Source organism: Martes martes (assembly GCF_963455335.1).
Source record: "Martes martes genome assembly, chromosome: 4".
In the NCBI taxonomy this organism is placed as follows: Eukaryota; Metazoa; Chordata; class Mammalia; order Carnivora; family Mustelidae; genus Martes; species Martes martes.
The window spans coordinates 44,354,505-44,370,428 of NC_137891.1; the positions used below are offsets into that span (position 1 = coordinate 44,354,505).

The 15,924-nt window shown below is 39.0% G+C and overlaps 1 protein-coding gene across 2 annotated transcripts in view; it reads right to left on the reverse strand.

Annotated features, from left to right (window-relative positions):
* LRRC69 (leucine rich repeat containing 69) overlaps positions 1–15,924 on the reverse strand; it is a gene marked incomplete at both ends in the record, with an annotated part of 99,786 nt that overhangs the window by 17,008 nt on the left and 66,854 nt on the right. For both annotated transcript variants that reach the window (XM_080801912.1, XM_080801911.1), the window contains one exon: positions 6,147–6,248. In XM_080801912.1, the coding sequence (XP_080658038.1) occupies positions 6,147–6,248 (102 nt within the window). The remainder of the gene's footprint in view (positions 1–6,146; positions 6,249–15,924) is intronic.

Below are 15,924 nucleotides of genomic sequence, written 5' to 3' on the forward strand. Positions count from 1 at the left end.
AAAAGGGTGGGGAGAATATATAAGCTGCCTTTTGTCATGACCACCAACAATATCATCACCCTAAAGTAAAATACTATGTAATACATAAAATTAAATCTTCACTGATGAAGCAAACAAAATAAACATTTAATTTACTCCGCTAAAGGAACTTCATTGTTTGTGCCGGTAGCATCAAGTCCTGTATGAATGTTACACAAACATTGCATCAATTTTAACAGTTTATGGGACTGGGTGTTTGTTGTTGTTGTTGTTATTTGTTGTTTGTTTTTTGTTTTTTTTGTTTTGGGGGGTTTTTTGGCCAAAGTGAAAGATTTCCCTCTGGTATTAAGATAGCCCACATCAGGCTCTTTGGGAATAGGGCCCTAATAGGAATCTTTGGGAATACATACATACATACATATGTACACACATAATCTTCACTCATTTGCCCCAATTAAAATCTTTTAAAAATAAGAACAAAATTCTATAGATTGTTGTCTTCTTGTTCCTTATTACTCTACCCCTTCCATTTACCAACTTCTGAGAAAGCAGCCTTTCTACAGCAAACAGCCTTAAGCTTGGGCTCCTTAAATGTCTGATCCTCAACAGCACAACCTCCTCCCTACTTCAGCTCTTTTTCCTGGATTGTTACATGATAAGGTCATCCTTTCTGAAATAATTACTCTTTCACACGAATATTACCAGGACTCCTAAATTAGATGCCAATTATCAAATCCTTTTCTTTAACTACTTACACAGAGAAGAGTTTGTGATTTGGAATGACATAGTAATTTTAGAGGTCAATGTTTAGCTATCAAATCTCAATGGCTAAGTCTCACAATAAAGCAGAAAACGAATAAACAAGGATTCACTTCCCAAGCAGCAGATGGTAGGAAAATTTGCTGAAATACATGGGACCTATAAATAGGTCACAATTCATATAGTTCACTTTTTCAATTTATGGTTTCTGGAACCAAACATGTTTGTTGCACTTGATATGTCTCTTGACAACTCTTATATTACCATTAATTATGTTCTTCTCCTACCTGCTGCCAATATGTTACTTTGGAAGAATAACACATACCGCTGAAACATAAGGTTATGACTTGGAATTGCTAGCCTATATAAAGTAAGAAATTATTGGCATGACCAATAGTGTCTTTTAGGACACCTCTTAAAGATACAGGCAATGCAGTTTTTGAGAACATACAACTTAATGATGGCCTAATTCTAGTGTTACTAAAAGTCAAGAAATCTTTTGTGAATAAATTGTTCCTTTTGAATAGCTTATGTGCTATTGTGTTAGAATATTTTTTATCTAACTATATGTACATCAGAGATGATTCCTATGCTTCAACCATCATATATTAAAATCGGTTCCAGCTGGATGTTTTTATTTTTCCTTACACATGATTATTTAATTTGAAGTTTAAAGTTATCCATACACAAATTATATTTTTATTAATATTAAAAATTATAAAATGTAACAACAGATATAAAGTCTTAGAAGGAATGATGAACTTTGAAACTGTTGTATGACCAAATGTTACTGTGTGTATGACAGGCATTAAAACATCATCAAGATGAAAGATTCTTAGAGATAGATAAATAGGTAGAAATCCTGGCTCTACAACTTATCAGCAGTGTGATACTATCTGGCAAGGTCCTTATTAACTTCTCTAATCTTGGATACCACACCTGTAAAATAGGGATTTTTTTTTTCTAATACTATCACACAGAATTCAGAGAATTAAATTAGATAACACAGGTAAAACTTTTAGTACAACATTTACTGGTGCAGTATGCTTTGGTTAATATTTTGTTATAATCTAGTCATAAACATTAAATTTTAGCTCATAAATCTTTGAGGTGAAGAGAAGTTTTTAAGAATCTTAACCAAGGCATAGCCTAAATCAAAGGTCTACAATTTTTTGACAGATCAAGTAGTTTAAATCAGGGGTGCCTGGCTGGCTTAGTTGGTGGAACATGTGACTCCTGATCTCAAGGTTCTGAGTTTGAGCCCCACAATGGGTATAGAGATTACTTAAAAAAAAAATCATAACAAAAATTTTAATAGTTTATATCAGTAATGTTACTTTTTCTCCACATCCTCGCCAGCACTTGTTGCTTCTTGCATTTCTTATTTTAGACATTCTGACAGAGTGAGGGAATATCTCTTTGTGGTTTTGGTTTACAATTCTCTGATGATGAGTGATGTTGAGCAACTTTGTCTCTTGGCCATCTGTATGTCTTCTTCAGAAAAATGTCTGTTCATATCTTCTGCCCATTATTAATTGGAGTATTTGTTCTTTTGGTGTTGAGTTGTATAAGTTCTTTATATTTTTTGGATATTAAACCCTTATCAGTTTGCAAGTATCTTCTCTCATTCAGTAGGTTGTCTTTTTGTTTGGTTGATTGTTTCTTTAGCTGTACAGAAGCTTTTTATTTTGGTGTAGTCCCAATAGTTTATTTTTGCTTTTGTTTCCTTTGCCTTAGAGACATATCTAGAAAAAATTTCAAAGAAATTACTGCCTGTGCTCTCCTCTAGGATTTTTATGACTCCTGTCTCACATTTAGGTCTTTCATCTATTTTCAGCTTATTTTTATGTACGGCATAAGAAAGTGGTCCAGTTTCAATCTTGTGCATGTGGTTATCCAGTTTTCCCAACACCATTTTTTTAAGGAGACGGTCTTTTCCCATTATATTCTTGCCTCTTTTGTTGCAGACTGACCATATAAGCATGGGTTTTTTATTTATATCTGGGCTCTCTATTCTGTTCCATTGATCTATGTGCCTATTTTTGTGCCAGTACCATACTGTTTTGATTACTACTGCTTTGTAGTATACCTTGAGATCTGGAATTGCGATTCCTCCAGTTTTGTTCTTTTTTAAAATTGCTTTGGCAATTTGGGTGGCTCAGTTGGTTAAGCATCGTTAAGCATCTGCCTTCAGCTCAGGTCATGATGCCAGAGTCCTGGGTTCGAGTCCCATATCAGGCTTCTTGCCCAGAGGGGAGACTTCTTTCCCCTCTGCCTGCCGCTCCCCCTGCTTGTGCTCTCTGTCACTCTGTAAAATTTTTAAAAATCCTTTAAAAAATTGCTTTGGCTGTTTGGGGCCTTTTGTGGTTTCATACAAATTTTAAGATCATTTGTTCTAGTTCTATGAAAGACACTATTGATATTTTGGTAAGGATTGCTTTAAATCTGTAGAATGTTTTTGGTGGTAAGGCCATTTAATAATATTCATTCTCCCAATCCATGAGTATGGATTCTCTTTCCATTGGTTTGTGTCATCTTCAATTTATCTCACTGATATTCCATAGTTTTCAGAGTTCAGGTCTTCACCTTTTTGGTTAAGTTCAATCCTAGGTATTTTATTATTTTTGGTGCAATTAAAATAAATCTGATTACTTAATTTCCCTTCCTGCTCTTTTGTTATTAGTGTATAGAAATGCAACAGATTTCTATATATTGATTTTGTATCCTGTGAGTTTATTAAATTCATTTATCAGTTATAGTAGTTTTTTATGGTCTCCTGCTTTTGCAGGCAGTGGCCTTATGAAGGAGAGGTCCTGTGGTGTCCTGTAGTATAATGTCCCCTGGTCATCAGAATCTAGAGTTTCAGGAGTGTCTGCTATGTGAGTTGTGTGTGCCCTACTGCTGTGGCTGAGCTGTATTTGTTTCAGGCCAGTTGTCAGCAATGGCTCAGTTTCCCTATTGTTGGCAAGTTTGGTCCCTCTTTTGTTAATGGGCAAATGTGGGGCTGCCCTGAGCTTGAGTGGGGTCAGATCAGGCATTTGTCAGAGCTGCAGTAGCACCAAACTGAAAGGCACTCTCCCGGTGTTATACCGAGGCGGTGGCGGGGCGGGGGGGGGCTTTTACCGATGGGTAAAGTGTGTAGTTAGTTAGACCAGATGTTTGCCCTCAGCCTACTGCTGGGGCTGCAGTTTAACTGGTATGTGTGGTTATCTTCAACTCTCACCAGGACAGGAGTCACATTGGAATGGTGCCGGCCCCTACTGGGACTGCTTACACAATGCCATGCTTGTGGCATAGATTTGGACTCTTGTGGGGGGCAGGTTGGAGGGTTCTGCTCAACAGGAGAATGCAAGGGCAGGGCACATAGTGTCAGCAAGCTTTGTACAGGTCTGCTATGGGAGCAGACCTGTGCCGATCTGGAAAACTCCTGGGGAAGCAAGGGTTGGAGGGAATGAGTCTGCAGAAGAGTGTGGGTGTGGGGTACACTGTTAGCAAGCTATGTGTAGTATTCGCACTCCGCTGGTTCCTGCACGTGTTTGTATATCTAGGCTGGGAGTGTGGGCCTTTCAGCTCTTTTGTTTTCAGAGAAGTCTCCCAAAGATCGCTGCCCCTCCTGCACAAGCTCTGAGATAATAAATAAATATCTCTCCCATACCCCAAGTCTATGCTCTATCACTGGGGCTGTTAGTTAGGCTGTCTCTCTCTCTCTCTCTCTCTCTCTTTTTTTTTCAATTTCTTTTCAGTGTACCAGAATTCCTTGTTTATGTACCACACCCAGTGTTCCATGCAAAACCTGCCCTCCATAATACCCACCACCAGGCTCCCCCAACCTCCCACCCCCTGCCCCTTCAAAACCCTCAGATTGTTTTTCAGAGTCCAAAGTCTCTCATGGTTCGTCTCCCCCTCCAATTTCCCCCAACTCCCTTCTCCTCTGTCTCTTTAAGGGTGGAGACTCAGTTTTTTATCACCCTTTGGCTCTCCCAGAGCTAAGCTGCTGATTTTTAAAAGTTACAGGTGTTAAGCCCCACTGATTATAAAAACTCGCACGCAATGTGCCAAAACAAAACTAAACTAAAATTGTAAAAACTCACGATGTTAAGCCCCTCTGGTTTTCAAAGACAATGAATTTTTCAATACAGTATAGTACAATATCTTCTCTTCTTTATGATTTTAACATTTTCTTTTCTCTAGCTTACTTTATTATAGGACTACAGTATATAATACATATGTACATTAACTCCTATTTCTTATATGTTAATATGTTCATCAACTATTTATGTTACTGGCAAGGCTTCCAGCAATAGTAGGCTATTAGTAGTTAAGTTTTGGTGGAGTCAAAAGTTATATGGATCTTCAACTGCATGGGGCTGGTGCTCCTAGTCTCTGTGTTGTTTAGGGGTCAACTGTGTGTGTGCGTGTGTGTGTGTGTGTGTGTGTGTGTAAATGCTTGTGCTCCTGGCATTAAAAAAGAGAAAAGAAATACTGCTCTCTCACTCTGCATCTTCATCCCAGCCACAGGGCAACATTCTTGACTACAAGGGCTCCCAATGAGACCACTGCCACATTGGGTTAATTGCTCATTCAGTCCCCTCTACAAATCAGAACCTCTTCCAGGAAGGGACTACCTCTGTCCCCTTTTCCCTCACCTTCCAGCATCATCTTTCTGAGACAACGAACCTTTCTGAGAATGGAATCTGAAGCCCAGCTGCTTAGGTTGGCATCATCATCCCAACACCTGCTAGCTCTGTGAACTTGGACAAGTTATTTAACCTATCTGGGTCTCATTTTATATAGAAGGGGGATAATAATGGTGCTACTTTTTAAAGAACTAAATAAGTTCATTCCTGTTAAGCACTTAGAACCTAAGAAGTCCAAAGTCATCATGGAGACACATACTCAAATGTGGCAAGATCTACAATCTTTAATTCATCTATCACCAAAAAAACACATAAAGAGAGTCCTCTAATATGCTTTTCTATTCCATCTTTTAATATCATCAATTTGTCTGACTAAAGTTAACATGATTTCTGGATCAGATTCATTCATCCACTAGAAATAGGAATAAGTGGAGATAGGATCGAAGAAGCAAAGATCCTGGTAAGAACAAATTAAATATATCCTTAGACAATACTGAGAAAATACTTGGAAGGTTAAAGTGAAAACAAATTCCTCTCTTTTCTTTTCATCCAACAAAATGTTTCCATTTCTCCAAATCTGGTCATTCTAGAAATTAGGATTACATTGGATTCTGTAAGCAAGTCAAAGAGGTTATGTCTAGGATCCACACTGCCAATGGACTAAGGTTGCAACAATCATTTGCTGGCTTGCAAAACTGCTTTAAAGAAAACTCTTTAAAACTTAAATCAGGGCTTTCGCTTGAAGACCGTGTAAATGATAGAAGGCTCCACCTGTAGACTCCAGGCGTCTTCCTGTTGTACAGCATTAACTGGCTGCCTCAGGAACAGTGGATTTCCTTCACAGTAGAATTCCTTCAGCTTCAGGTTCTGAAACTTTCAAAACAAAATAAAAACTTCATTGCATGGTAAAATAACAAACTTTACTTTTCAGGCTACATCTTACTTTGTTTAGAACTTCTATTCCATGTTAGTATTTTAAGAGCAGGACATACTTTAGTTTTTAGAAGCATAAGAGCCTTCATGCTGGCATGAATGGCAATGCAATGACCTTACAGGTCCCTGGTGGCATCCTCTACACTAGACAATTGTGAAAACTTGTTCAGGATAATAGGATTGATTAGTAATAGAAGAGAGTTCAGTTAATTAATCAATTATTTTATTATTCCCAATCAAAATGCTGGGAATATATTGCAAATAATGTATTTGTTAGAAAACCAAGTATAATGAAAAATAACATTCTAATATACACCAATATTCAGGTCTCAAAGACTATGAACCAAGATCCATTTATGTTCAGTGAGAAAGGTAAGAGAAACAGAGGAAAATCAAAATGTTCTCATTATGACCTATTGGGCACAGTGAAAATTAAAAAAGAGAACAGATTTCACAAGGATATTTAATCTTCTATGAAGAATACTTAAATTCAATTGTCTGCCATTTGAGTCTACCATTATTAGGAGAAAAATAAGGGATTCTCTCACATTAATAGTGTGCCTTGCCTCCAAGGAAATCATGTGTTTTCAAAGTTAAATTCATTTAGAGAATTACTTTTCTGAGCCTCAGTTTCAGCTGTGAAATGGAAAAAAGAAGACCTATCTTCAGTGGTGTGCTGGGGGTAGGAGAAGAATAAATGAAACAAGATGGGATCGGGAGGGAAACAAACCATAAGTGACTCTTAATCTCACAAAACAAACTGAGGGTTGCTTGGGGAAGGGGGGTCAGGAGAGGGGGTGGGGTTATGGACATTGGGGAGGGTATGTGCTATGGTGAGTGCTGTGAAGTGTGTAAACCTGGTGATTCACAGATCTGTACCCCTGGGGATAAAAATACATTATATGTTTATTAAAAAAATTAAAAATTAAAAAAAAAAAAGCCCTGAATTGTGGCATGTTTTGATTCATTGGTGTAAATACTGCTACCATGGCTGATTCCATTCACCAAACACAGAGCTGGGAAGAGATGTAGAAAACTGGTTTCTATGAGCCACAATGAGCTGGCATCCTCACACTTATGGGAGAATTCAAGATATTTCCCTGATTTCAGCTTAGGGTTTGAAATTCAACAAATTAAAATAATTTATTTAAAACATCTTTCAAGGGCACCATGTCACCAGGTCTCAAAAGTCTCAGGAAATTTCTACAACGTAGATAACATTTTGAAATAAAATACAGAACTCAAGACCACATTGGAAGCACCCTGTCTCCTAGTCCCAAAGCAGACATTCAGACTTTCCTAAGGCAGTTTCCTATGTTGTCTACCATCAGGAAACAACCTAGAGAGTTGAATCCAATGGTAGCCCCAAGTCGGCGCTGGTTGTGCTGAAATGAAGAAAGCACTCCCCATGCTTAATAGAACCATCATTTTTTCCTTTCTGTCCTAAAGAACACTCCATAATTTATATCAAAACTCATAGCCCTTTTCCGAAACAGATACAAACTTGAATACCTTGCTATATGTAAATATCATTAACATATGAACCTCATTTCAAATTTGAGCATGGTTCAAAGGGCATACATTTCTCTTTAGGGGTCATGCTTCTCTTCCTTCAATTTCTGTCACTACACTTCCACCATACATGGCAATGAACCACTCAGTTTGCTACCTTGTTACACAAAATATTTCAGAAAGAAGTTATCCTCCTGAAGGGACATTAATTAATGAAATTCATTAGCATGTGTTTTGCAGGAAGCATTTCAGTAACCTGAAGTCACACCAATCTCTCAATGTCCATTCTGAATATTCCCCAGAATAATATTTTTTCATACCCTCTCTCTATGGGCACTACTGGGTTTCTGGTCAGCCTTCCTTCTAAATAGGACACTATTTTTGGCCATTGTTGTCACTCCAGTAGCATAATAAGCTACATTGTCTTCTTTTTTATTTTTTTATTTTTATTTTTTTAATTTTTTATTTCTTTTCAGAGTAACAGTATTCATTGTTTTTGCACTTCACCCAGTGCTCCATGCAATCCGTGCCCTCCCTAATACCCACCACCTGGTTCCCCAACCTCCCACCCCCCGCCCCTTCAAAACCCTCAGGTTGTTTTTCAGAGTCTATAGTCTCTCATGGTTCACCTCCCCTTCCAATTTCCCTCAACTCCCTTCTCCTCTCCATCTCCCCTTGTCCTCCATGTTATTTGTTATGCTCCACAAATAAGTGAAACCGTATGATAATTGACTCTCTCTGCTTGACTTACTTCTATTTAATAAAACGTTGTTACAGCTTTTCCGAGTCTCTGCACCTGCCTACTCAACAACAAGAGTTATGGGTTTTATCTCAACTGGAACAATTTTGCCCCTCCCCCATAATAGAAATTTATAGACATCTTTGGTTGTCATAACTGGGCATGGGGGCGTATTACTGGCCTCTAAGTAGTAAAGAGCAGCGATGTCGTATGCACAGGAGAGCCCCCACAGAGAATTATGAGGCCCAAAACTATGTTGAAGTTGGAAAACTCTTGATATAGAGGCAAAAAAATTATAAACACTCATTGATCTGTTCCATCTGGAGAGGAGATTCTCAGCTGTAGGGAAATGAAGGTTCAAATGAGGGGTTTTATTTTTTTTAAGATGAAGATCACTTGAGCACATAGAAGGCAAGTGCCAACACAGAAATTAATGTGAAGGAGATACAAGAATAATTGAAATAGTAACGATCAGGTGAACACAGAATGACCTTTGACTTCTAACATCTTTGAATTATTCCCTCTTCTGTGACCAGAAGAAAGTGTAAATGCAGGCAGGGGTACGTTTGAAGGTGTGGGCTTGGATCATTGAGGGAGTCAGACATGATCCCTTCAATTTTGCCTCTAAAATAGAGAGTAAGACCATCTGTCAAGTGAGTTGTGAAGCAAGGTGTCACTGTGGAAGGAGGCAGGAAGAAGGTGGTGAAAGTCTGGAATGCGCTACAGATTTTTGAAAAGAAATCTGGCCAGGGACAAGCAAAAATATTATGGAAGTGCTGAGGGACCTACTGGAATCCGCACATTTGGTGATTCCTGTCTACACATTGTGTGCTTCCATTTAGCACCCAGCAGCCCAGATCCAGCCTTGAGAGTCTGCAGAATGGATATGCCAGAAAGCAAAGGAATAGGTGCACTGTATGTACTAAAAAGTAAATGCTTCGGACTTTATGGTCTAGGCCAGATAGAAAAGGAAATAATAGTACAAAATTTCAATGGACCAGGACTAAAAGGAGAAATAAAGGGATATGAAGGTGTCAGTGACCCAAAAGAAAAGATACAGCTGTAAACCAATAGGGAACTGGAGGAACCAGTGCTCAAACTGCCATACTAGACTTTCATTCTTCCAATTTAGAGCAGGTGAAAATGATGGTAAGATCCAGACATGAATGTGAAGGTGGTTTGCTGAAGTGAAAACTTGGAAAGCTCATTAAAATCAAGGATTAGGGGCACCTGGGTGGCTCAGTGAGTTAAGCCTCTGCCTTTGGCTCGGGTCATGATCTCAGGGTCCTGGGATCGAGCCCCACATCAGGCTCTCTGCTCAGCAGGGAGCCTGCCTCCCCCTCTCTACCTGCCTCTCTGCCTACTTGTGATCTCTCTCTGCCTGTCAAATAAATAAATTAAATATTAAAAAATAAAATAAAATCAAGGATTAGAAGAATTTTGTGTGGAAGTCCAACCACCTCTACAAACGAACTTCCTGGGTAATGCTCTCTAATATCTGGCTATCTATGGAACATCTCCAGCCAGATGTCACACAATCAATAAACTGCAACATTTGAAACTAAACTCATGTTTCTTCCACATTTTCCTCCTTCCTCTTCCTCATCACCTACATCAAATCTCCCTCCATGTTCTGTCAATTCTACCTTCTTAAAATTTGTGGACTCTATCCTTTTTTTTTTTTAAATATTTACTTATTTATTTAAGAGAGAGAAAGAGCATGAGTTGGGGCAGAGGGAGAGGGAGAGAGAAACTTAAGCAGGCTCCATGTTCAGTGCAGAGCCCAACATGGGGCTAAATCTCACCACCCTGAGATCATGACCTGAGCCGAAACCCAGAATTGGACACTCAACTGACTGCGCCACCCAGACACCCCTGGAATCTATCCTTTATTTCCATCCCGCTCTCCCACCCACCTCCTCACTAGCATTGCAGATCTCCTCCTCCTTCCAACCCTAGCCACTAACCCTCGGCCTTGATTAAGGCCCTCACTTTATATGAATTACTACAACAGTACTCGAATTAGTGTCCATGCAACTTCTGCTGCCAAAGTAGTCTCTTAAAATGAGATTCTAATCAGAATACAATCCTGCTTAATACTTTTCAATGTTCTCTTTTGCCCACAGAATAAATTCAAAAGCCCTAGTATGTCATAATTGGCCTTTCTTGGCCAGTTTCTCCAATCCCCTATCCTGGTAATCCCAACCTTCACTCTTATATGCCAGTCATCCTAAGGTACTCAGGGGTCTCACAAGAGGCCTGTGTCTTATCTTTCAGTTATTACTCATGCTGTGTTTTCGACTCATCCCACTCCTGGATCATATCTTCTTCAAGATGAAAATATTACCCACCTAAGCTTCTTTGGCTTCTGCCAAATGTTTCCATGTCTACCCCTTGGGCCTTAAATATAAATCATACCACCTTCAATACTATGAAACAATCATTGTCGAAAAGCCTATCTTCATCTATCAGGCTTTAGTCTCTTTAAGAACCACATCTTAAGTGCCTATGTAATGCAGCCTCTAAATTTGGTACTTAGAACACAGCTGATGCCCAGTAAATAACTGGTAAGTTAACAAATGTCTTCTCAGAAACCCAGAAACACACAACTCTCCCTAAGAACTCAAATTTTTCAAAGGCCTTCTTCTCCAGAGGTGGTCAATTGTTAAGTTCCTCCAAATCCCCAGGCATCAGGAACAATGTATAAATTCAACAAGTCCTTCTGTTGCTTTAGACTAAAGTAATAAGGGAGACCAGAAGGGTCTGGTTCAGAAAGAAGGAAAAAGGAGGCTGAGATGTCATATTGACTAAAACAGAACTGATAAGTAAGCTAACAGCAAATTTCCATGGGGTCTTTGGACCATCCCAAATCTCATGGGTTAGCAAGAATTAGAATTCCTAAATAAGCTAAAGAGTATAAGATTTTAAGTGTGGAGCTATGGCATTCAAAAAATATATGAACAATTCTAAAATGACAAAAATAAGATTTTTGACCAATGAGAAATTTATAAAAATACATGATAAACATCATATCTAATCAGAATTGTATAATGAGTAGGCTGATGATATCATCTGAACATGACAAAGCCAAAAACTCTATTCTAGGAACCCTTCTCCCACACACCCTGTATGAGTGGGAGTGAAAATAGGCATAAAGTAACCTAAAGTAAGGATCCTTCAGTATCTGCTGGATACTTGTCCCTTGAGAAGACCCTTAGAAGGAGTTGAAGAAGGGAGGGCAAGAGAAAACTAGAGGGAAGGAGATTACTAAACTCCTCAGCTCTAAATATGTACACACCTCTTCCTCAAATCTGGCCAGGAAGACGTAGCCAAAGTCCCAAGCCCAGGCCCCTTCCTGCCTTCAATTCACTGGGCCTTAACCTGACGGGACACTGCCTCCAGCATCCTCTTCAGGACTCTTGATTTAAATATCACTGTAGGGGCGCCTGGGTGGCTCAGTGGTTTAAAGCCTCCGCTTTCGGCTCAGGTCATGATCCCAGGGTCCTGGGATCAAGCCCCATATTGGGCTCTCTGCTCGTCAGGAAGCCTGCTTCTCCCCCTCTCTCTCTGCCTGCCTCTCTGCCTAGTTGTGATCTCTGTCTGTCAAATAAATAAATAAAATCCTTTAAAAAAATAAAAAAAAAAGTTAAAAAAATAAAAAAAATAAATATCACTGTAAAAAGAACAGCTGGTCTACAAAGGCTTGTTTCTATCTTCTCACAATCCCCGTCCCACCCCTGCTTTAGAGCCCACTTCTGTCCTCGAACCACGGAGAACCAGCAGGCGAAGAGGCCTTTGTTTCCACAGACCCTGAGTGCTCCATCCTCAACAGTGTGATCTCCTCACAACGTAAATTAGATCATATTACTCTCGATCAAAACCATCCAGTGGTTCTCATCTCACTCCAGATGAAATGTAAAATCCTCACACTGGACTATAGGACTCTTATGATTGGATCCTGCACTATTTTCGACCCCATCTTTGACCCCTAGAACTCACTCTCTCACTTTCTCCATTCCTCTCTCCAGTCTGGAAATACTGGCTTTCTTTCTACACATTCTTCACCTCAGAAGTGCACTTCCCGCTTCTTAGCACTCTGCTCTCAGATTTGTCCACACCATGAAAATTCAGAATAAAATGGAATCTTACATTTAACCATTTGAGAGGGGAAATGCTGAGGACCCTAAGATTCGAAATCCAGACAAGTTTTCATTAATGTGCAAAAACAATGGAAAGGCATTCTCACATGTATGAGCTAATTACCTTAACCACAGAAAATTTCTCAAGATACAAAGCAGTGAAAGAGAGTAACAAAAACCAAGAATTTGGGGAATACATTTATTTTGTCTGTCAAAATGCAAAAAAAAGGAGATGGGTGAGGACATGGGTGAAATAGATAAAGGGGATTAAGAGTACACTTATGGTGATGAGCACTGAGTCATGTATAGAAATGCTGAATCATTACATTGTACACCGGGAACTAAGATAACATTGTATGTTAATCAAACTTCAGTAAAAATAAATAAATAGCTTCTTAGAAACATCTAAAGAAAAAAAATTTTTAAATAAAAATAAACATTAGAACACCCCCTGTCCAAGGTAAACAAGATTAGGGCAATCTGCTTATAAACAAATTTGCAATGCCATCAAAACGCCTGAAAGTCATTCTTTCTTTTTGTTAATTCTATTTGAAGGCATTCACCCAAAATAAATACTTGAAATAGAAACAAATACGTATGCACAAAATATGTTTCTCAGAATTACTTAAAATTTTAAAAGCTTCTCCTTTATTAAAAAAAAAAATGTCTGGTAAATTATAGACATACCTGAATCCTCTAGCCCTCTGTCTCTTCACTCCCTGTGTTTAAGAAAACCTAACCCTGGGTCATCCTTGCCATCAGTTTTCCCTGTTTCTGCACTCAAGCAAGTAAGTCCCATTTGCAGAGTCACACTGCAGAATAGACAGGAATCAAGTCACCAGCTTCCAAAATGCCCTCAGTGGTTGCCAGAAATTCTTCTCTACTCAGCATGCTAGCCAACATTAACTCTGCTTTTCCTTTGCTGGCCTATCATTCTTTGCCCGACCATGAAATAGTTCTCCACAGAGCCTACCACATTCTCTTTTCACTTTTTCTATTCCCTAGGCAATTTACCCACATACACAATTTCAATTAAGTCTCTATGCCAATGACTGTGACCCACACCCACTAGTCAACTGCTTACTCAAAATCTTCACTTTTGTGTCTTAAATACAAGTCAAACTCACCATGTCCAAGAGTGAATTCATGATCTGCTCTCCTAAGGTTGGTCTTTTTCCAGCATTTTCTATGCTAGACCATAGAAAGCTTACTAGCCCATCACCATTTCCAAATTTATCTTTTAAATGCCTCTTGAATCTGTTCAAGTCTTTCCACTCCTACTGCTAACACCTCAGACCAATTTACCAAAATTTTTTACTTGGCTTCAGCAAGAGTCTACCTAAAGTACACCCAATACTCCCTCTGGTCTCCTCCTCCAACACGTCCTCTACCCTTCAGATGAAATGATCTTTTCAAAATGCAAATCTGATTATGTCACCTGATTATGTCTCCTGCCTAAAATCCTTTGAAATTCGTGTTGCCTTTCAAATAAAGATCAAAATTCTTACCACATATCCTATGTTCTTCATCCATGGCCTCCTCCCATCCAGTCTCTGAGCTCCAGCCACACTAAATTATTTCCAGTTCCCTAAACATCCATGTTCCTTCCCAAGCCCTTCCCACATGCTTTTCACTCTGTCTGAAATGTGTCTTTTCCTTTCACCTAATTGATTCCTACTTATTCTTCAGCTCTCAGTTCATGTCACTTCCTCCTAGAAGACTTCCCTAACCTACCTGTTGACTACTGGTCTCTCTCATTGACCAGTGGTTCTTTCTTTTAGTGTACTAATTTTAGTTTTTAATTCAATATTCATAATGTTAATCACTAGATTAATACATTTTCCCACTATACCACAGCTCTGAGAGAGCCGAGACCCTTGGTTCCTCACCATTATATCCCCAGTTCCTAGTGCAAGACTTAGTATATAACATGTATGGGTTTAGGAAGACAGACTTGGTAATCAAAATGCCTTGTTTAAATTTCAGCTCCATTAAACATATACCAGGACCACCAAACTTTTCCTTCTCTGCTGATGCTGCTCCAACCCTCACCTTCCACTAACTACCCAGGGACCCTGCCACCTACAGATTTTACATGGTATGATTCTAGTACTTGGACACTTGAACAGGGGCTTGACTCCTGAGCCAAAGAAAGCTAACCATAGGCCTGATCAAATCATATGCACTCCACAGCCTTGCCTAATCATACACTCTTCTGGGAATTTAAACCAAGAAACATGGAAATAATGTGCAACTGAGTTCTGGAAGTTGGAATAGAACAGCTATTATATCAAGTTGCTGGAAACTCCACAGTAGGTTATGCGTATGAGGATCTTATAGGAGACCAGAAACAAGGTATAAGCAGAGCAACATTCAGAATGTGGCTACATTATAACAACGTACCAACATTACACCAACAAGTGTGATGGCCTAACAGTTCATGTTCCTGCTGCTGAAGATCCCAGCAGCAACCTGAACTGAGAACACACTCCAATACCTCTGAGCTCTGCATAGCTTTACAGTAGATCCTGCTCGAATCCCCATGAGACTCTCCTTACTTCTCCCTATGTAACTTTAGTTAAGTTTTATTTATGTTGCAACAAAGGGCCAAAAGAAAACGCACACACCAATTTCAATATGTAATAGAATTTTCTTGTCCCACCTTCAGCAGATAAACAATTCTCTCCACCGTCTCTGAATTACTCCAACTAACCTTCTTGGGGGCTTTTCTGCGAATCCTTTGCAAAACATAAAAACCTACTTCTCCCTTTTCTCAATCTAGCTAAGATTTTCAAACACTCTTTAGAAATAGTTTCAGGCTTCTGAAAGCAAATTATGTAATTAGCACCTCTCCACTGGATAGGGAAGCCATATACCCAGCAATATTCTTTCATCCATATTTCTAAACCTCACAGACCTGGTTACAATAAAAAGTAGTCATCAGCAGTAACCCAACCATAAAAGGCACTTTCCTTGGGGAATAACAAAGAAATCAAAGTTCCCAACCTCTGCCCTGAGATAGTCTACAATTTAAACTGAAGAATTCCATCTTAAAATTTATTCAGACCAGTCAACAATTCAGAGTAGTGAACCAGAAGAAAAATATTCAAAGATTTTGTGAAAGCTGTTTATGGTTTGAAAACCAATTGTGAGATCTTTGGTCTTCCATTTTTTTATTCTGACAGGAAATTAAAATTTTAGTGGCCAAATTCGTGATGAGAACTGA